This window comes from Phoca vitulina, unplaced genomic scaffold (genome assembly GCF_004348235.1).
Source record: "Phoca vitulina isolate PV1807 unplaced genomic scaffold, GSC_HSeal_1.0 scaffold1, whole genome shotgun sequence".
Lineage (NCBI taxonomy): Eukaryota > Metazoa > Chordata > Mammalia > Carnivora > Phocidae > Phoca > Phoca vitulina.
The window spans coordinates 15,663,609-15,684,626 of NW_022589704.1; the positions used below are offsets into that span (position 1 = coordinate 15,663,609).

At 42.4% G+C, this 21,018-nt stretch overlaps 1 protein-coding gene across 3 annotated transcripts in view; it reads right to left on the reverse strand.

Annotated features, from left to right (window-relative positions):
- Nucleotides 1-21,018, reverse strand: part of SGPP2 (sphingosine-1-phosphate phosphatase 2) — a 183,717-nt gene that overhangs the window by 118,145 nt on the left and 44,554 nt on the right. For 2 of the 3 annotated variants that reach the window (XM_032401290.1, XM_032401284.1), the window contains one exon: nucleotides 508-555. In XM_032401290.1, coding sequence (XP_032257181.1) covers nucleotides 508-555 — 48 coding nt within the window. Of the gene's footprint in view, nucleotides 1-507; nucleotides 556-15,667; nucleotides 15,700-21,018 lie in introns of all 3 variants that reach the window. The other variant, XM_032401294.1, reaches the window with a different exon arrangement.

Here is a 21,018-nt window from a genome sequence, read left to right on the forward strand (position 1 = left end):
CAACTGATAAGTGGCAGAAAGAGGATTCAGTGCAGGCCAATGTGACTCCAAAACATACTCTCTCTGTTACTACATTAGCATGCTAGTCCCCGAATTTGTCTTTACTATCTTTGTGTTTGTGTTAGAAAGCGTTCCCATGTGAACGAAGTGCTCACTATATACTCATTCAGTGAAAGGTGACCTAGACTAGGAGTAAAATCTCACCGTTTCTAGAGCTTTCAGAGTTTACAACTCATTTTCAAATTGTTGCAGGTAAATTCTACCACTCTGAGAGGCAAGTGGTTTTCTCTCCATTTTAGGTGAGGCTCTCAGATGTGATTTTTTCCCCAAATTATAAAATGTATTAGATACTTTGTGCAGGGTCTGCGCCCAGGCTCGCTCCCCATGGGCAGGCAGAGGAATGAATTGGAGGGGAGGCCAGCAGTCATGTTTGGGCCATGTGACCTGGCCCCCCTGAGCCAGAGCCGGCTGGCCTTGGGCTGGACACTTGACCCGATTGGGACTCACCAAATGCTTCCTCTTTGGGAATTTGGATTCCAAGACCCCAGGCAGCATCTGCTGAACGAAAGAGAAGAAAACTTAGAAACCAGAGCTTACAACATGGAGCAGACAACTCCGCCATGTGCTGGTGAGGAAGACACGAGACAGGTGTGCAGGGAAGCAGGCAAGGCGAGCAACACCCCCCCCCCCCCCCGCCCAGGCAGTTTGATGGTGTCTGTTGCAGTCATTGTGAGGTCCTTTCCTGTGCCATCCACAAATCCTTGGTATTGGATTCCCCATTTCTATTACTCATGGCCTGAAGAGGCCAACTCAGACATCCAGGAATTGACAGAACACGGAAACTGAGGCTCTCGGACTCAGACTTGAACAGCTTCCCACCTTTCTGTCCCCTGGCAGGGCATCACCATGGTCCCACCCACCTCTTGCTGCTGGAGGTCGCTTCTTGCTGCCATGGAAACCACCGGTCCCCACCCTGCCTCCCTAAACCCCCACCCCGCCCCAGCCCCCTGGGATGTTGGAGAGGGCAACACCATCTGGGCTTCCTAAGAGATTCTGGAATTCAGTGACTCTACCAATAATATTTCCCCTCAAAATGAATCAAATTGCTTCCTGGGCTTTGCTGGAAATCTAGTCACTTTATATGGGTAATGCATTCTGAGATCCAAGCAAACTTTTGGCACACCACCCTTTCAGAATTTGCAAACTGCTACATATGAATTTGATTGCTGGCAGGGTTTTTTTTAATGCTAATGTATATCTTTGTATGTACACTATGTAAAGTATGATTAATAGCCTCAGCAGACTAGAGACATAGCATTTGTTGATAAATTGACCTAAGCCCTAGGCTCCGTGGGCTCTCCGGTTCAGTAACATTTTGAACCAACCATAAAGCACAGACCCCATCTTGTGTTGTTCATGGTGCTACTCTTTTCTTCTAACTAATGAAAACCATTTTTTCTGTTTGGATATTTTCAACGAATCATCAAACATAAATTCTCTTAGGAGGGGAAAAAACCCTTTCGGCCTGGGAGAAATATCAGCTTAAACCTTGCTTTAAAAGAAAACAGTTACAGGTGATGTTCCTGCAAACAGGAGGGCAGAAAGAGGGCAACCAGTAAGAAGAAGGCTAGGGTCTTGGATTTCCCCTGCAGCAGATATTTGAAGAATGGTCCCGTGCACATGCTCTCATAAGCATGAGTATTGGTTAAGAGTTTGATTTCAGTCAGGACTTCTTGGTTTGAATCCAGTTGAATCAAGCCATATCATAAAAAATACTTTTTTTTTTTTCCTAATAAGTTTTGGTGGATTTTGAAGACTTTATGAGGAATAGTGTAAATTTTAGCATGCTATACCTACGTATAGAATCCAAAGGAAGGGAGAGATCTTTCATACCAAGGAGGTTTCAGTCCTTCTCTTTGTTTGGCTTATGCTTTGATAAAACATGTCAAAACATCAAATAAAGAAAAGTAAGTAATTTCTTCCAATTCCATCAGGCTTGCACTGGGGTTGGTCAAGCTCATGTACTAAGTGCTCCAACATAAGACAAAAAAAACTGTATTTGACTCTTTACAAGTAGCATATTAGGGATGGTCATTTTTATTCTTAAAGAACTTCCCCTATGTATATCACTCATTGTTGAATTATTTCCAATAACCAGTTTCCTGGACATTTTATAATACGATTCAATGTACAAATTCAGCTAACATAACACTTTCTAAGACTGTGTATTACATAGATCTGGGTAGAAATATCCCACTTGGTTATCAAAATTTTAAAGCCTCTAAATAAGCTTCTGAATCCAAGGAAAGCATTTTTAGTTATACTTCATGCATATATTCATGAATCATCTACAAGCTTTATAAAAGTTGGTTGGAAAACTTCACAGATACTCACCTCCAACACAGTGTCTAATAAACAAAGCAGGTCCCAGGATAATATGGAACAGTATGTGCAGCATTTTGCTATTTACCCTTAAGATATTAAAATGCACAAAATACATATTTGTGTGTGTGTGTGCATGTGCTTGTGTGTGCACATACAAAAGAACAGAAGAAGATCAGGGATAAAAACACCCACGTGCTAATGTACACCTCCTGGCATTAGAGAGGAGCAAACAGGAACTTTCTGTTTTTACTCTATGCACTTGGGATTTGTTTCAGTTTTTCATAGCCATGAATTACTCTTGTGATTTAAAAAGATTTGTTTTTCTTTCAAAACTCTTCTAACTGGGGTGCCTGGGTGGCTCAGTCGGTTAAGCGTCTGCCTTCAGCTCAGGTCATGATCCCAGGATCCTGGGATCAAGCCCCACATCGGGCTCCTTGCTCAGCAGGGAGTCTGCTTCTCCCTCTCCCTCTGCCTGCCATTCCCCCTGCTCATGCTCTCTCTCTTTCTCTCTGTCAAATAAATAGAATCTTAAAAAACAAAAACAAAAACCTCTTCTAACTGGTCTGGCTTGGCTAGTGAGAGAAGTGGTTTCTAAAACACTTATATAAAAGAGATTATTGTGAGTAATTATACCAAGAGGTGACAATCATGGAAAAGTGCCCACAAACCACCAGATATCACAAGCTCATCTTTCTCACACAGGTAACCATTCCCCTGTCACACTCACCTGATTGACAATAAAAAAATTTTGAACATGCGGTCTAGAGGCTTTTGGGTTTTCAATTGGGTAATTTAATATGTCATATTGTAGAGAGAAGGACCTTGGGCAGTGAGGGGGGAAAATGGGGAGGACATAGAATCCCTCAGGCTCTCAATGTTCTTTATTGTTGAGGGCAGCTTAATAACGATCCTTTAAACCCAAGCATCTGTATTTCTATGTCTACAATGGGCAGGTGACCAATCTGGAACCGGCCTGAGCACACAGGACCAGCACCCACTCTCTCCAAAAGCCCCGAGCCTCCGGCTTGCCAGGATAGGTTGTCAGAATCAGGGCTACAGCCCGGCTTCAGCAGACAGGCTCCCTGAGCACAGTCTACAGAAAAAAGTCAGAGCTAAGGAAGTGAGTTCGAGAGCCTTCAGAATCTGGCCGTGATCTTAAAAATGGACTTAATTGCCAACCTTTAAAAAAATCAGATGGAGGTGCCTTGGTGGCTCAGTCGTTAAGCGTCTGCCTTTGGCTCAGGTCATGATCCCAGAGTCGTGGGATTGAGCCCCACATCGGGCTCCCTGCTCAGCGGGAAGTCTGCTTCTCCCTCTCCCATTCCCCCGACTTGTGTTCCTTCTCTCGCTTTGTATCTCTCTGTCAAATAAATAAATAAAAACTTAAAAAAAAAAGTGAAACTGACTTACAAGTTCAAAAAAAAAATAAAAAATAAAAAATAAAAAGCAAATAAAAAAATCAGATGATTGTATGGACAATAGACATTTTTAGCCCCTCTTTAAAAACTGGAAACTCTGATATCACTGGGCCCAGATTCATTGTTGGCAACGCTTACCTGAGCTGAATATCTACTGCTCTCTCTAGATGGGGCACCATGCTGGGATTTTCTACAGTTCTCCTCACTCTGTATTATTTTGCATCCTTTCCTCATTGCTCATTTCATTGCTAGCTTGGTCCCTGAAGCATCTGGGTTTACAATCACTGCATGTAAATCAAGGAAGGCCAATGCTGCTCATTAACAATGCTGTCCATTGGAATACCGTCTCTCAATGGTTGATACAAAAAGAGATCCCCATCCCTTACCTGAAGGAATCTGGAATGCAGTAGAAGAGACAGGACAGGCAGCTGTGTCATTAAATCTAGTAATAAACGTGGCTCCCAAATCTTCTCGCCTTCCTTAAGCATAGCTGGTAACAAATCAGTAAGTGATCCTGTATTTGAATTTCCCTGATTGAATTTCATCCATCTGGACATTTGTGGAACTTCACTTGTGGGTATGCTTACACGTTGGCAATTTTAATAAGGATATTGTCTTGTTCAAATAACACTTATCTCCCCAGAAAAATTAGCCAGCGTGCTAATTTATAATTTTGCTCATCATGCTTTCTCATTGCTAATAGCCTTCTTTACTGAATTCCCTCTCCTATTGCCAGTAATTCTGGGAGGCAGAGTGATCTGGCATATCCCTCGTTCAAATCCAGGCCTTTCATTTAGTCTGCGGTCAATTCTCTTAATTCTCTGAGCCCAGGTATAACCCCCTTAACCATGGGGAATATCATTCCATAGCCTACTTTTTTTTGGAGCATCATAGAGTTTCCTCCAGATGCCCCAGTTTTTTCCTATCTGCATTATCGTTGACTCAGCTTCCCCTACGTCGTGATTGGGCTAATTCGCTCTGTGAGGTGAGATTCAGAGCTTTGTTGGAATACTGCAAAATGGCCTCATGCTGACATGTGTGGCCGGCGTGAGGTGCAGAAGAGCTGTTTTCATGGTCAGTGAGGGCAATGACAGGAGGCAAACGGAACAACCAAACACACTTTGATCTCTGAACAGTGCTTGTTACCTGTGAGTTCGAGAGTCTCAAGTACTAACCGCTTCTCCAGTGGTTTTTATTGTTGATGTTATGTCTCAGGAAAATACCAGCATATGACTTGGGTAACAAATACCCGTGGAGACATCAATCCACATTCTGGTCACGAACGGAACTTATGAACCAGGGTAAATACCATTTGTAGAAATGAGGTCATTGGTAGCTGCGAGTTTGTCGAATCGTAGAAAGAATGCTGGAGAGTTCTTTCAGTTGGTTGGCGGATTGCTTCCACACACGTGAGCTTTTAATTCATAAGAGACAGGAAGTTGCCCCCCTTTTTTTGGTGGGTGCGAAATCCTCTCCCGAGCCTGGGTTAAATAGTCAACTTCCTTTTCTGGACTCGGTTAACCTTCACTTTGGTGACTAGTTTCGGGGAGTAGCAGAGCTGAATGTGACCTATGAACAGTAAACATCACCCACATCTTGCGGGCTTCTAGGAGAAAGTGCCAGAGCCAGAGTCCAGGGCCAGGAGTGCCCACAGCCCCTGCTAGCACCTTCACAGCTAAAATCGTGGGCCTTTGCTGGCCTTCGCTGTGTGGAAGGAAGAAGGAGAACAATTTTTTGGTTATTGAAGTTAATATAATTTCACCTTATAGATTCATGTCTTTTCTCTGATTTTTTTAAAAAAAGAATCCTTCTAAGCTCTCCCTTTACCACAGGGTTGGAGGCCTCAAAACAACATTTCCCAGACTCACGGTCCCTGGCAGAGGTCCAGTTTAGAGTCCTCCCGCGGGAGCTGCTGGTGAGATATTTGAAGCGGGAGTCGTCTTGCTCCTGTTGCATCGGCTGCCTAGTGTGGAAGGTTCCACAGACGACAGATGTTTGGCCAGCAGCTTCTGGGTGCCTTGCTATGAATCACCCACTTCTTATGACTCACCACATGATCCTGCGATTCCAGGGGTGGATTCCTGATTACAGCTGGGGCCAGGAAAACCAGTGGTATAGTTCCGGTCTGAGTCCTAAGGCCCCAGAACCAGGAGAACCCATGGTGTAAGGTGGCACTTTATAAACATTATCTCTAATTATCACAGCAACTGAGAAGTTTGAAGAAGTTCCTACTACTCTACTTGACAGAAGAGAACACTGAGAATTGGGAAGGTTAAATGACTTGCTATAAAATAGAACTTTAATCCATTATTAACTAGCATTATCAATTCATGAGTGGCCTAACCATTGATGAACAATCCTGTGCTTTAGGGGAAAAACAAGTTTCTTTTCCACTAAGCTGCTATTGGGGGGGGGGGGGTGTCCCATTTAATCCCTTTTCCCAGCAGCTACCTATGAAATCACCTGGATGGCCAACATTATGCACTGGCATGGTAAATAACTTTTAGCACAGGGTGAGGAAGGCAGGATTGGACTAGTCCATTCTGCAGGGATGTCAGGCTGACAAATAGAAATCCGGGAAGGATACATCAGACAAAAGACAGAAGGTGCAGCACAAAGAAAAGCAGAAACAGAATGGTGTGGGAGGAAGTCAGGGAGTGATGTGAAGGGGAGAAGTTAGGTCACAGGTTGAGGGAAGAGATTAACAAAAATGGCTGATCATGATCTACAGAGGGGGCCAGCAAGAGGCCTTGTGTGGATGAAGTTAAAATAACAAGCCATCTTATTCTAGGCAATAATTCAAATATTTTTCTGATTATTAAATTTAATTATGAGGTCAGACTGACAAAATTTTACTAAATATTAACTTACTAAGTAATTTACTAAATATTAACTTATTAACTAGAAAATATGTAGCTACTGAGTGCTAGCAGAGACATTGAACTACCTGTATTTGTCTTAAAAAAATGAAAGTGAAACCAGTTGTCATCTTAAGAAGTTATAGGTTTCCATGCAGTGGTTTAATATTTTAAAGAAGAATTCCATTATGTTTAGAAGCTAGCAGCACTGGATGTTTGTCACATACACGGGGTATGTTTATTTTAATACAAGAAGTTAAATGCTGGGTTCATGACACCATTAAAATGGATTAGGATCTTGGGGCGCCTGGGTGGCTCAGTTGGTTAAGCGACTGCCTTCGGCTCAGGTCATGATCCTGGAGTTCCTGGATCGAGTCCCGCATCGGGCTCCCTGCTCGGCAGGGAGCCTGCTTCTCCCTCTGACCCTCCCCCCCTCATGTGCTCTCTCTCTCTCATTCTGTCTCAAATAAATAAATAAAATCTTTAAAAAAAAAAAAAATGGATTAGGATCTTTTTTTTTTCTCAGATGATTTGGATCTGAATATCTTCATTTCAAAATATAAATGGGGCACCTGCGTGGCTCAGTTGGTTAAGCACCTGCCTTCAGCTCAGGTCATGCTCCCCGAGTCCTGGCATTGGGCTCCCTGCTCAGCGGAGAGTCTGCTTCTCTCTCCCCCTGCTTGTGTGCGTGTGCTGAGTATGCGCTCAATCTCTCTCCCCCTCTCAAATAAAATATTAAAAAAAAAAAGAAATATAAATGAAGAAGAAAAGCTTCATGGTACCAACTTTAGGTGGACAAATATAAATGAAGAAAAGCTTCATGGTACCAACTTTAGGTGGACAAATATTAGATTAGTAGATCATCTACTAATATTATTTATTATTTGGGGGGATATTATTTGGTAAGACTTGTGTTGCTTTAGGAGAAGGTATAGCTTCTCTAAAAATGAGCCAAAGGAAGAAACCCGTGTCTGATGACAGCAGCAGAGCTCCTATGGCAGGCTGGTCAACTAACGGGTCCTTGAATTGGCAAAGAGATCAGCTTCTGCAGATACAGGAGGAAGAATAATCATGTTGCTAAAAATACACATCAGTGTTTGGCTCTTAGATATCAAATGGCTCACCCAGTACCAAATGCATGAAGCTAAGAACACCTTGCAAAATAGCTGTGAGGAGGTGCCCAGAATAGGTAAATCTATAGAGACAGTCAGTAGATCAGGGGTTGGCTGGGACTGGAGGGCAGAGTAGACGAGGGGAATGACTACTAATGGGATTTCTTTGGGGGATGATGACAATGTTCTAAAATTAGATTGCAGTGATGGTTGCAGGACTCTGTGAATATATTATAAGGCAATGAATTGTATGCTTGCAATGGGTGAACTTTCTGGTATGTAAATTATATTCCAATAGAACTTTTTTTTTTTTAATCCTTTAGAAAAGAGAAAATCACAGAGACACCAGCCCACAACCCTGATATTTAGCTGCTGAACCAGCGTCAGCAACGGTGTACCTACAAACAGCTTGTTGGGTAAAAAAATAACCCTGGCTTTAGTCAGGTTTTCTGTGTCTTGCAGTTAAAAGTATTCCTAACTAATGCACCTGAAGTTTTCATTCAACTGATATGTATTGAATGCATTCTATATGACAAATTGTGCACATAGTTGAGAAACAGATCGACAGTCACTGCGTTCCCATAATGTGCCAAAGGATTTATATACTTAGGGTCATCGGTGCCTCCTGGCAGCTCTGGAAAGAATGGGCTGTCCCCTCAAGGCACGTATAGTGTCGAGAACTGTTTCTCTCCAGTGGTCTGTGGACCCCCCACCTCCTAACTCTCCAATGGTGCTGTGGAGAAATGCAGATTCCTGGCTTCACTCTGGACTTGCTGAATCAGATCCACTAAGGATATATCACCGCCAACACTCTGCAAAGATGGCCCATTAAACACACTTGTGCCTCAGGAATGTGACAGAAATCTGCAATCACTGAAATAAACTCATCTGAACAGAACTTCAGACAGAGGGAAAACATCACAAGGACCTTGTGGTAGGAAAGATAAGGAGTTGAAAAATATGTGTAAGGCCCAGCCAGTCTCTGTCCTCCAGAAGGTGTGCCAGGCAGAATTCCCAGCCCCTGATGTACACACACCTTCTCCAAAATATCCAATCAAATGCTAACCAGGTACTGCTGTGAAGGGATCTGCAGATGTCTTTAAGGTTGCAAATCAGTTGACCTTAAGATAGGGAGGTTGTCCAGGTGGGCATGACCTACTCATATGAACCCTTTAAATCTGGGTCTAGAGAGACAGAGGAAGTCAGAGATTTGAAGCATGAGAGGGATTGGGTGTGTGAGAAATTGCCCATTGCTGGCTTGAAGATGAAAGGGGGCAAGAGATGCGGGCGGCCTCTGGGAGCTGAAAGCAACCCCTGGCTTATGACCAACAAGGAAATGGGGGCCCCAGTCCTACAACTGCAACGAATTGAATTTTGCTAGAACTGTGTGGGCAGCCCAGCTGACATCTTGATTTCAACCTTGTCAAACCTTCAGCAGAAAACTCAGTTTAGCAGTGCCTAGACTCCTGACCCACAGGAACTGTGAGGTAATGAATTGACGTTTCAGACTGCTAAGTTTGTGGTAATTTTTATGCAGTAACAGAAAACTAATGTAGAAGCAAACTTGGGGAAGACATACTATAGAGGGAAAATCAGTGAAGTCAACAACTAATGGAATACTCAAAATGAGAGAGTGGGAAGAGCCAGAAATGGCTTCTCTATATTGAAGTACTTCTATGTCCTTTAATGATAAACATTTAGGGTGGTGTCGGTAAGGAATGCTTTTGGCTGTTAAGTAAGTGGAATGCCCAGCTACTACTATTGAACACCGAGTAGCACAAGCAATTTTTCTCTCAGAGTTAGTGTGGCCACTCAGTGATGCTGGCGTAAGTCCTTTTTATCTTTCCGAGTTCCCGCCATTTTTGATTTGTTGGCTTTTTGTCCACATGTGCCAGTGATGGTAAGATGCCTCTGGGCATCTCATGTTTTCTTGTCAGGAAGAAGAGGATGGGCAAAGGGTTTTCCCGACTGAGTCTGATCTTTCATATTGAGAAAGCAAAATATTTTCTGAAAGCCTACTTAGAAAATTCATTTACATCTGGATTACATGGCCACCCTTTGAGCAATACTGGCCAAGGGGAATGAACTTACCAGCACTGGTTTAGACTAATCACAATTCATCCCCTTGCTTTGGGAGAGAGACACCTATCACCACCACCAACAAATCAAGGTTTTCTTCACAAGAAGGGCAGAGATAAGAATGGATATTGAGTAGGCAACAAATGGTGTCTCAAAGGGCAATTCATCACTAATTCAACAAATATTTATTGAGCACTTGTTAGGGTAAGGCCCAAGGTTTACAAAGATGGTGTGTGTGCGTGCCCATATATACGTGGGTGTGTGGGTGTGTGAGTTGGGGAGGGAGGAGGACACAGGCATGTAAACAATAATCACAGTGAGAACTGCTTTAATTGCAAAATGAAAAGTCTCTCCTTCTGTACTGACCATAATGTACTCCTGACCATAGATACCTCGGGTGAATCACAAAAACAGCAATAATAGGACCCAAGAAAGCATCTATTGATTTGTGCTTTTAAAAAAGAGAAAATGTTTTCATTGGTAGAAAATATATTTAGAGCAAACTTCTAAGAACTATCGAACTAAGTATGAATCAATACCTTGAACTAAATCTGGGCAAGAGACATAGCTCTCATTTAAAATGCAAAAGTATGAGCACATAGGTGTGCAATGCTCTCCGAATGAAGTATTGCAATCTGTCTCTTTTATGGGAACTGTAATACTGAGTTTTAATAGAATTTACACAAGATTCTCAGGTGCACCACCCCTTTTAATGTACTTTGTTTAACGATTTTATTTATTTATTTGTCAGAGAGAGAGAGAGAGAGAAAGAGAGAACAAGCAGGGAGAGAAGCAGGCAGAGAGAGAAGCAGGCTCCCCGCCAAACAAGGAGCCTGATGTGGGACTCGATCCCAGGACCGTGGGACCATGACCTGAGCCCAAGGCAGATGCTTAACTAACTAAGCCATCCAGGTGTCCCAATGTACTTTGGATATATATATCTATCTTTTTAAATATCAAATATCAAAAATCTTTTTCAAATATCACTATATATTTATCTTTTCCAAATATTTAGCCTTTGGTTCGCCAACTTCATTCTTGTGTAATGTCTTTATGGAAACAATAATTTTTCCCAAACCATAATTTGAGGATATGGAATGTGACACTTGAGCTTACTCATATTAGAGAAACTAATTCAGTAATTACTCGTTCTGACATAAACTTGACTTTAATCATGAAAACTGGTTCACACTAGCATAATTAACCAGATGGATTTTGCTCTGACATCCTAAGCCCCTACAGTTACTGGAGATGTACTCTAAAAGACATGCTAGTGTGCTTTCCTACTCCATGGTGCTCTTTAAAGAATTGTGTAGGGGCGCCTGGGTGGCTCGGTTGGTTGATTGGCTGCTTTCGGCTCAGGTCACGATCCTGGAGTCCTGGGTATTCCTGCTCAGCCGGGAGTCTGCTTCTCCCTCTGCCCCTTCCCCTCCTCATGCTCTCTCTCTCTCTCTCCCTCAAATAAATAAAATCTTTAAAAAAAAAAGAATTCTGTAAAAATAAAACTCTTTATTAAAATAGCTGAGCTTGGGCATTGTGGTGGTGCTCTTTGGGTCTTTCTGATTTTCCACCCCGGCTATCTGCTAACTGCACCATTCTGCCTTTCTCCCCTGTGCTAAGCACTGCCTCACTCTCTAGGACAAGTCCTGGCTCCAAAGAGAGGAATCAGCATCAATAGCGATTCAGTTTTGCTGTTGGTTCACACATCCCCTTTGGAGACCATTTCTCGCAGTGACGCACTCTTTGGTTCTGGTGGCTCCATTGGCTGGCCTTCCAAACCCTCCTTGCTGCACCCTGTCCCAGCCTGCAGCTTCTGGCCTCACCAGATGCAGATTCACCGGAGCGCTTGAACTTTCTCTTTTGTCAAGGTAGTAGACTGCTTCTTAAAGCGGGGGTATTTTTCGTCAGTAATGCTTGCACGTAGGAAAACATACCATCATTTATCTAACTAGCCCACATTGCTGGCCACCTGGAGCTGTTCCCAGCTCTCAGAAACCAGGATGCAGTGAGCATTCTATGGTATTCAGCTTGGTGCAGAGCGTCTCTTAACGTCTTCGGGATCAACACCTGGGGGTGAACTTGCTGGGTCAAAGGGTTGTGCATTTTTAATTTTGAAAGATAGTCCAAAATTATCCTGCAGAGAGCCGTCACCAATTTCAAGGCCCTCTAAGAACATATGCAACTCCTTTCCTACTCAATCACTGCTATTAAGCATTATCAACATTTTAAATATTTGCCTATTTGGTAGGTGAAAAGGGCATCTCATTACTTTAATTGCTTCTTTGTAATTAGAAGGGTTTATGGCCCTAACGTATCTCCTTTGTTATGAACTGTCTGATCATTTTCCTTTGCTCATTTTTTTCTATTTTTTCCATATATTTTTTTCAGTTGCTTATGGATTCTTTGTACTATCACAAAAATGGCTCTTTTTCCATAGTACGTATGGCAATTTCCCCCGTTTCATGTTTTTACTTTGATGTTATTTTTGCCATGCAGAACTTTAAAATTTTATACGGTCATGTTTAGCAATGTTTTTTCATCATGGAATTGGTTTGGGTTTTGTAATATGCTTTAAAAGGTCTTCTATATGCTCATATTATTTTTTAAAAATCCACCCACATCTTCTTCCAGCACTGTTATTATTTCAGTTTTTAAGTTTAATATGGATCCATCTGGAATTTATTTTAGTATAGGGAATGAGGTAGGGATTTGGCTCTCCCAACCCAATTTGGATTTATCTCCCATCTTTGTCTATTTCTTACTATCTATCAAGAGTGGGGTGGTTCCTATAAGTTAACTACCAAGGGCAGAAGCTGAGACGACTAGGATTCAACTGAATGAATGTATTAACTGGCTCCTTGTCCATCCCTCCCCCCTTCTCTTTCTCCATTCGCTTCCCATCTTCCTCCTCCCTCTCCCTCTCTGCCCCCCCTTTCCCTTCCTACCCTTCCCTTCCTCTTCCTCCTCTACCTCATCTCATTAGTTGCTGTCTCTAAGTGAGAACTGATTTTTCCTTTATGCTGCAAATCCATGATTCTCAAGCTGCAGTGGGTTGGAGGAAGCACACAGCCTAGAGTCTGGGTGGGACATGGCCAAATGTAGATTAGAAACAAAGTGAAGAGCTCCACCCACTGATTTCACTTGTCTCGGTCCTAAAGGAGGGATAGAAGCTTTATGTTTACAAAAGGGTGGATGACTTTCAGAAGAAACATCGCTTTCTAGAATACCTACATCACAGTATCCACCTCCGTGCTTGATTGTGTGTCAGTGGTGTTCATGCAGCCTGCGTGTCCCTGGCTCTCATGTCCCCTTCCCTTTCAGCATTGTCCTCGAGCTCCCTTTCTCTATCAGCTTCTCTCCCTCTGCCTTTGAGGTTTCAAAGTTCTCCACTACGAAAGTAAGACCTTGTGAATCCTGCTGCCTAGTTTGGTATCTTCCCAATTTCTTCCATTGTCCAGTTTCCCGGTTCAATGTCCACCTTTGCTGCTGCCTATTGACTCAACCTGTTCTCTGTTTACCCTACACTCTGACTTCAGTGTCCACTGCCATATGAAAAGTGTTTTTATTTTCCTTACACATTCTCCTTTACCTCTTTGTTTCCAATTCCCTTTTTTTTTTTTTAAAGATTCGGTTTTTTTGTTACCTTATACCCAAGTGGTTCTCAACAGGGAGGTGGGATTTTGCCCCCAGGGGACATTTGGCAATGCCTGGAGATATTTTTGGTTATTACAGTGGGAGAGGGGTGCTCCTGACCTTGACCAAGAAGAGGCCAAGGATGCGACTAAACATCCCACAGTACACAGGATGGCCCCTAGCAACAGAGGACCCTCTAGCTCAAAATGTCAATATTGCCAAGGTTGGGAAATCCTGCCATAACCAGTAGTAGAGTGCCTGGAGGGGCATTCAAAAATGTGAGGAGCAACGGCCATCACTTTGGTGGTTACAATGGCTGAATAGCTGGAGCTAAGAATGCAAAACATCCTGGGGTGCTGCCCAGCCCAACATGCAAAGAGCACACTTTTTTTTTTTTTTTTTGGAAATGAGCAATCCTGTTGTACCTCTACTCGCTCTATTTCCTTTATTGGTCTTCCCCTCTTGCCAAAATTGTGAGTGTTATTCAAGCCCTCAGTTTCTCTTTCTACTTCTGTGAGCTCATCCTATCTCTTGATTTACTCCAGCTTTAACCACCTAGCAATGACGTTGGCGAGACTGGGCTTCTGTGGATGACAGCACGAGTTTGGCAGTCAAGATAAAAGCTTGCAGTTATCTTTCAGTGCCTGAAAGATGTCACTTGATTGTGTTCTGGCCTCCATTGTTTCTGGTGACGTCATCCACTATTTGTATTGTGTCTACTGAATGTGATGTGTCTTTTTCTTTGCCTGCCTTTAAGATTTGCCTTCATTTTTGGTTTGGTTATGCTGTGCTTACATGTGGATTTCTTTGTACTTATCGTGCTTTGAGTTTAGGATCTGTGAATTTATATCATTCATCATTTTGGAGTGTTCTTGACATCTTTTCCCACATTTGTTTGCCCCATTCTATCTGCCCCCCATTTCTGGGAATCACATTTCTTATGTGTGAAGCTGAATGATATTGTCACACAGATCTCGAGATGTTCTCTGTTCTGTCCTCTCCCCCCACCAGCTTTTCTGTGTTTCAGTTTGTGATTCAAATGCTCATGTCTTCCAGAAACATCCTCACAAAAACATCCAGAAATAATGTTTTACCGCTATCTGGGCATTTCTCAACCCAGTCAAGCTGATGCATAAGCTGAATCAGCACATCACCACCAGACCCCATACAGTACATCTTGTGCCTCCAACACCATCAGCTCTGATATTGGATGCTGCCTCTGGAAACTCCATACAGTTGTCCCAACTGCCTCCACTTGCCAGGATGGACTCTGCATAGTATTCATTTATTCAGGTGACAAATATCTACTGAGCATCTATCATATGCCTCTTCTAGGGGCTGCAGAAACCCCAATAAGCAACCAAGACTCCTGCCTTTGTAGAGCATATATGCAAGCTAGATAAACAACTTGCCCAGTTTGCCTGGACTCTCCCAGTTTAGTCCCAATCCCAGGAAATCCTTCAGTTCAATGGATACCTGGAGGAAGAGCGTTCTAGGGAATGGGAACAGCAATGACCTTGAGGTGACTGAGGCTCTGTTATTAGAGGAATGGCAAAGACCACAGTGTGGTTCTGGTGGACTGAGAGAGATTTATATATTATATATTAAATTAAATAATTTATAATAATAATAAATTAATAGTATCTCCAAGTTTTGGTTTCTTCATTAGTAATTTGGGAAAAATAGACAGTCTTTTGCTAGTTCCTGAGAAAGATCAAAAGATCATTATATTCAATTACACAGAAGGCCCTTTGGAGAGATTAGGCATATGACTCAAGGATCCCCTTGGTCATCTCACCAGAAGCCAGGAATAGATTTGGGATCATTCAGGAAAGATTTGTGGAGGAACCTCTTGTCTAATGGAGTAAATCTCTGTGACAAATGACAGAGACCCACAATGTGGTTGAGAATGTTATACCATCACAAACACTGCCAATTTGGATTGTAAGGTATAGAGAGGACAAAAGGAAAGAACGCTGACACACTTCTCAAATTCTACAGTCAGGAAACCGACAGATAAAACATTTAAGCTACAAATATGTGTTACCCTTCATGAAAAAGGAAGGACTACTTCCAGTGCAGAGCAGTGAGCCCAGAGGGCAAAGTTGTTTTTCAGAACACTGGGGAAATGTCCAAGTTGTAACAGTGTTTTAAGAAATGAAAACAAGATATGAATACATACCTGTTGAAGGCAGAGAAAACTTTCAGCTTTAGCTAGAATAGACACATTACATTTTATGTCATAAAATCTGCAAATGAAAGTTCTCAATTTCAATAATATAATAATAAAATATACCCCACCTTATTTTAAAAAATCCTTTTTTCTCCATAGTTTAATGTGTATGATATGCTTGCCAGAGTATAAAAAGCTGTCTAGTTGATACTCTTTTGTCTTTATTTAATAAACAAAACATTTATTCATTAATTAAAAGAGCATGTACTTTTCATCTGCCATCTTTAGTTTAAGCGGGTAGGATATGAACCTTGCTTGTAGGAATGAATAATTCCTGAAACTCTATGAAGCTGACCCTAGGACCAACTGAACTAACAAGAAGTCTTGTCCATGTTCAGTTATGACTGAATGATTTTAAAGTAGCTTTAAAATGACTACTGAAAAACATTCTGCAGGAAGAGACATCTCAAAGCCTACCAGAGAGAAGCAAGCAAGAAAACTCTAATTTTAAATATAATTTTTTGGCAGCTGGGTCTTATATCAGTTGGCTTTCTTTTCGTTAATATGGACCTCAAAAGCCAACCTAAATAAAAGCTACTAAATTAATTTGAAGTGATTCATGTTTCTAATGCATATGGGATATAAAGAAACCTAATTGTCTAAGACTGGTCGAAACTACTAGGCTGCTTCTCATCGTAGGAAAAATAAAACCAACATCCTTGCAAAGAAACTTTTGGAATATGCTACTTAACTCCTCTACAACAGGAAAACACCCAATCTCTGATGAACTTTGAAAACCCTGAAACAATGCATTGCTCCAACTCACAATATTACCAGCCAAAGGGAAGAGGTTTAGGCCTTATGCTCTACAGAATATGTTAACAAGGGAGAGAAGTACAAAGAAAATAAAGAAATCCAAATCTGCTTTCCAAGGACTAAAATAGAACTTCTCCAAAAGATGGGAAGGATTTCTCCATCTCATGGAAAGGCAGTGGTCCGTGGCATTGCCGACTTTGTGGGGTTGAGGAAATAACTCTAGTTTATTTTAATGTACCATGTAATCTGGCTCATTTCCCATATTGTTCTGTGATCTTAACTATGCAATTCAAAGGAAAAGTTGGGCCAGCGTTTCAAATGTCATCTTGATACAACCTTTCCCATTTCCAAACCCACTTCAGTGATTTGCTTTCCTTTTCCCCCCTTTCTTATTGCTCTTAGAAAGTTAAGCCAATGATAATAAAATAAATAGAAGCGAACGACAATGAAATAAGTTAACACAGTACACAAAGAGCAGGGGTTGGAAGGCAGATTCCTGGCCCTTGCAACACGCTTTCCAGTACACTTACATGAGGGGCATTTTACTTGGATTACTTCTTGTTGGTAAATGCTTCACTTCCAACTCCTTCTGCTTTTATTCTGTTTCTCCCTAGAGTGTCCAGGTGTGTTGTACCCCTTCGGTATTTGGGTGGGGTTCTCTCTGTCTCCCTCCCTCTCCCAGCCCCCACAGCAACTTCTACTGCAAAGTCTCTGGTATGAAGGTTACAGTTGACACAGTTCGGGCTCTAACGGAAGGTCATTTTCAACAAAGGAATTCTGGCTCGTGTTTGTGTACGGCAGAGCTCCACTTAGGAACATGCAAGGTTGACATAAGTTTGCCATCTGCATGGTCCTCCGTTCAGGCACAGTAAGCCTTGGCAGAAGAACACCCCAAAACCAAAAATGACTCCTGGGAATGGAGTCTATCCCAATAGGCTGTGACCTTGGCCAAGAAGGATAAGATGATTTCTAAAGCCCTCTACTGGGCATTTCTATCTATTTTGGACATAAAGAGATACCCTCAATGCGGAGAAAGGGGAACCCTCCTACACTGTTGGTGGGAATGCAAGCTGGGGCAGCCACTCTGGAGAACAGTGTGGAGGTTCCTCAAAAAGTTAAAAATAGAACTACCCTACAATCCAGCAATTGCACTACTAGGGATTTACCCAAAGGATACAAAAATACAGATTCGAAGGGGTACATGCACCCCGATGTTTATAGCAGCATTATCAACAAGAGCCAAACAATGGAGAGAGCCCAAGTGTCCATCGACTGCTGAGTGGATAAAGAAGATGTGGTGGTATACATATACAATGGACTATTACTCAACCATCAAAAAAAATGAAATCTTGCCATTTGCAATAATGTGGATGGAGCTAGAGGGTATTTTCCTAAGTGAAATAAGTCAGTCAGAGAAAGACAAATGCCATATGATCTCACTCATATGTGGAATTTAAGAAAGAAAACAGATGAACATAGGGGAAGGGGGAAAAGAAAAAAAAGGAGAGAGGGAAACAAACCATAAGAGACTCTTAACCATAGAGAACAAACTGCGGGTGGCAGGAGGGAGGTGGGCAGGGGAGGGGCTAGATGGGTGATGGGGATGAAGGAGGGCACTTGTGATGAGCACAGGGCGTTGTATGTAAGTGATGAATCACTGATTTCTACTCCGGAAACCAACATTGTCCTGGATGGTAACTAACTAAAATTTAAATTAAAAAAAAAGAGAGATACCCTCAGATGGATAAATGTCCGTCCTCAGACATAAGAAATGGGGTTCTGTGGTATGAAGATAATGACTATACCTAAACCCCCAAACTCTTTGCATGAATCCTTGCCACAATGAAGTCAAAGCCTTTTCAACATCAACGATTTGTCTGCCATTATAATCAGGTGATTTGACAGAAATTCTCATCTCTCTTGTAGTGGTCTAGAAAATAGCGCGTTTCCAAGCTCTAAACTAAAGAAACACTTTTCTCTTAAAGAAAAGAGCCTGGGGGCGCCTGGGTGGCTCAGCCGTTAAGCGTCTGCCTTCGGCTCAGGTCATGATCTCAGGGTCCTGGGATCGAGCCCCACATCGGGCTCCCTGCTCGGTGGGAAGCCTGCTTCTCCCTCTCCCACTCGCCCTGCTTGTGTTCCCTCTCTCGCTGTGTCTCTCTCTCTGTCAAATAAATAAATAAAATCTTTAAAAAAAAAAAGAAAAGAGCCTGTATCACATGTTCTGTTTCTTCGTCAACATAAACTACAGCCCCAAATCATTTCCCATATTCAATTACAAGAGTCAGGATTTGGTCCAGCTCTAATTGACTCCAGGAATATTTCATTTTTTCATTTAAAAGATAATTTAATTCACCGCCATATGTTTGCTGGAGTCGTTTGCTGGTCTTGGCCTCAAGGACGCCTCTGTCCTCATTGCCAGGTGTGGTTCCAAGGAACTCTGAGACCCACTCTTTGCTCTGGTCTCCACAGTTTTCACTGCCTAATCTTCTCTGAACGGCATTTATTCTTCTGTGGTTATTTTTTTTTTTTCCTCTAGTGTCTTTTGCTTTTTTAAATTTTTTTATTTTTAAAGATTTTATTTATTTACTTGACAGAGAGAGACAGCGAGAGAAGGAACACAAGCAGGGGGAGTGGGAGAGGGAGAAGCAGGCTTCCGGCTGAGCAGGGAGCCCGATGCGGGGCTCGATTCCAGGACGCTGGGATCATGACCTGAGCCGAAGGCAGACGCTTAACGACTGAGCCACCCAGGCGCCCCTCTTTTGCTATTTTTTAATCATGGAAGTATTCACACTTGAATTGAAATAGTGAAGTCAGCTTCAAATGCTAACTCAAAATATCAGAGAGGAGCTACCAATTTCATGGTTCACAAAATAATGGTATCGATCTGTACTGTTTAAGAGATACCAGAATCTTTTGACCCAAATGCAAACTCCAGTGGCCTTGAAATAATTTTTCTCATATCTGATAACGGAGGAGTCATATTAAGGTTTTGCTTGGAATTTTCCAGGTCAATGACTATCATCACTGACCTTCATCCTTAAAGGGGTAGAATTGGGGGGTTTTAAGAGAACACTCATTTGAACCTCAGAAGATTCAGAATTACATTTTTCTGGAAAAATCAAGTGCCTTCATCCAACTTATAAGTTCATGTAACTCACTTTTGTGCAGAAATAGGTTGGCCCTCGATTAATTTAGGTGTGGGATTCATTTTCCCCTCTATATCAGTCAACTATTGTTTGTATAATAAACTATCCCAAAACTTAATGGCTTTAAACAACAATCATTTGTTACTTCTCTTGAGTCTGTAGGTTGGCTCTGTAGTTCTGCTGATCTGGGCTTGCTCATGCGTCTGTGGTCAGCTGGCTAGTTGGCCAAGGGCTGGCTGGTCTAGGATGGTCTCAGCTGATGATGGTCCCCTTGCACATCTGCTCACACTCCTGCAGCAGGCTAGCTTGGGCATGTTCTCCAGGTGGTGGACCAGGTATGAGAAGGAGGGCTCAACTGTGCAAGAGAACATGTGGAAACCTGCACACACTTTTCAAGCCTATGCTTTGTCAAGTTAGGTCTTGTCCCGTTAGCCAAAGAAAGTCACATGGCCAAGTCCAGGGGCAGTGTGGGAGAGTATGACCAACGGTCATGGATACAGGAAGGCAGGAAAAGTTGGGGCTATCAATGCAATCAGCCTGTCATCCTTACCCAGATATAACTAGAGCATGACAGCCCCAAAGGCCAGATGTGCTGCTGATGTGCAGGCATGGGGGAGGAAGGCAATGGAAGTAGAGTCTAAGGATGCCAAAATAAAGACCTGGACGTCCAAGTCCAAATCAGTGGGTCAAACAAGAGATGAAGGACAAAACTGGCGTGTGCTTCTATAACGAAGGGGTCAAAGAGACAGAAAAGCCTAGAATGGGGACATGGAGTGTAGCCAGCCATGAGACATTTTACCTTGCCCGGGGGCAGCACATTTGGAAGAACCTGGATGCAAAACCTTTGCATATTTAAAAGCATACAGGACATAACCTACGCAAAATGGCCATTAAAAGATTCCAACACCGGGGCGCCTGGGTGGCTCAGTCGTTAAGCGTCTGCCTTCGGCTCAGGTCATGATCCCAGCGTCCTGGGATCGAGCCCCACATCGGGCTCTCTGCTTCGCGGGAAGCCTGCTTCTCCCTCTCCCATTCCCCCTGCTTGTGTTCCCTCTCTCGCTGTGTCTCTCTCTGTCAAATAAATAAATAAAATCTTTAAAAAAAAAAAAAAAAAGATTCCAACACCTACAGGCGATAGAAATTGTGAAATTTCTATGCAAAGGAGTTTTTGTTTGCTTTGAAGAAATAGTTGCTACTACGCCATTTAGAATATATATTCGGTCAAAGCCACAATGTGAACCATTCTACAGGACATGTGACCAGGTTTCTTGAAGAAGTCAATGGCCCAGAACAAACAAATAAAAGTGGGAAGAGACCATTTCAGATTAAGAGTCAAGACAGATCTAAGATTATGAACAGCCAAGTACAATGAGTGGACCTTGTTTGGATCTTGAGATG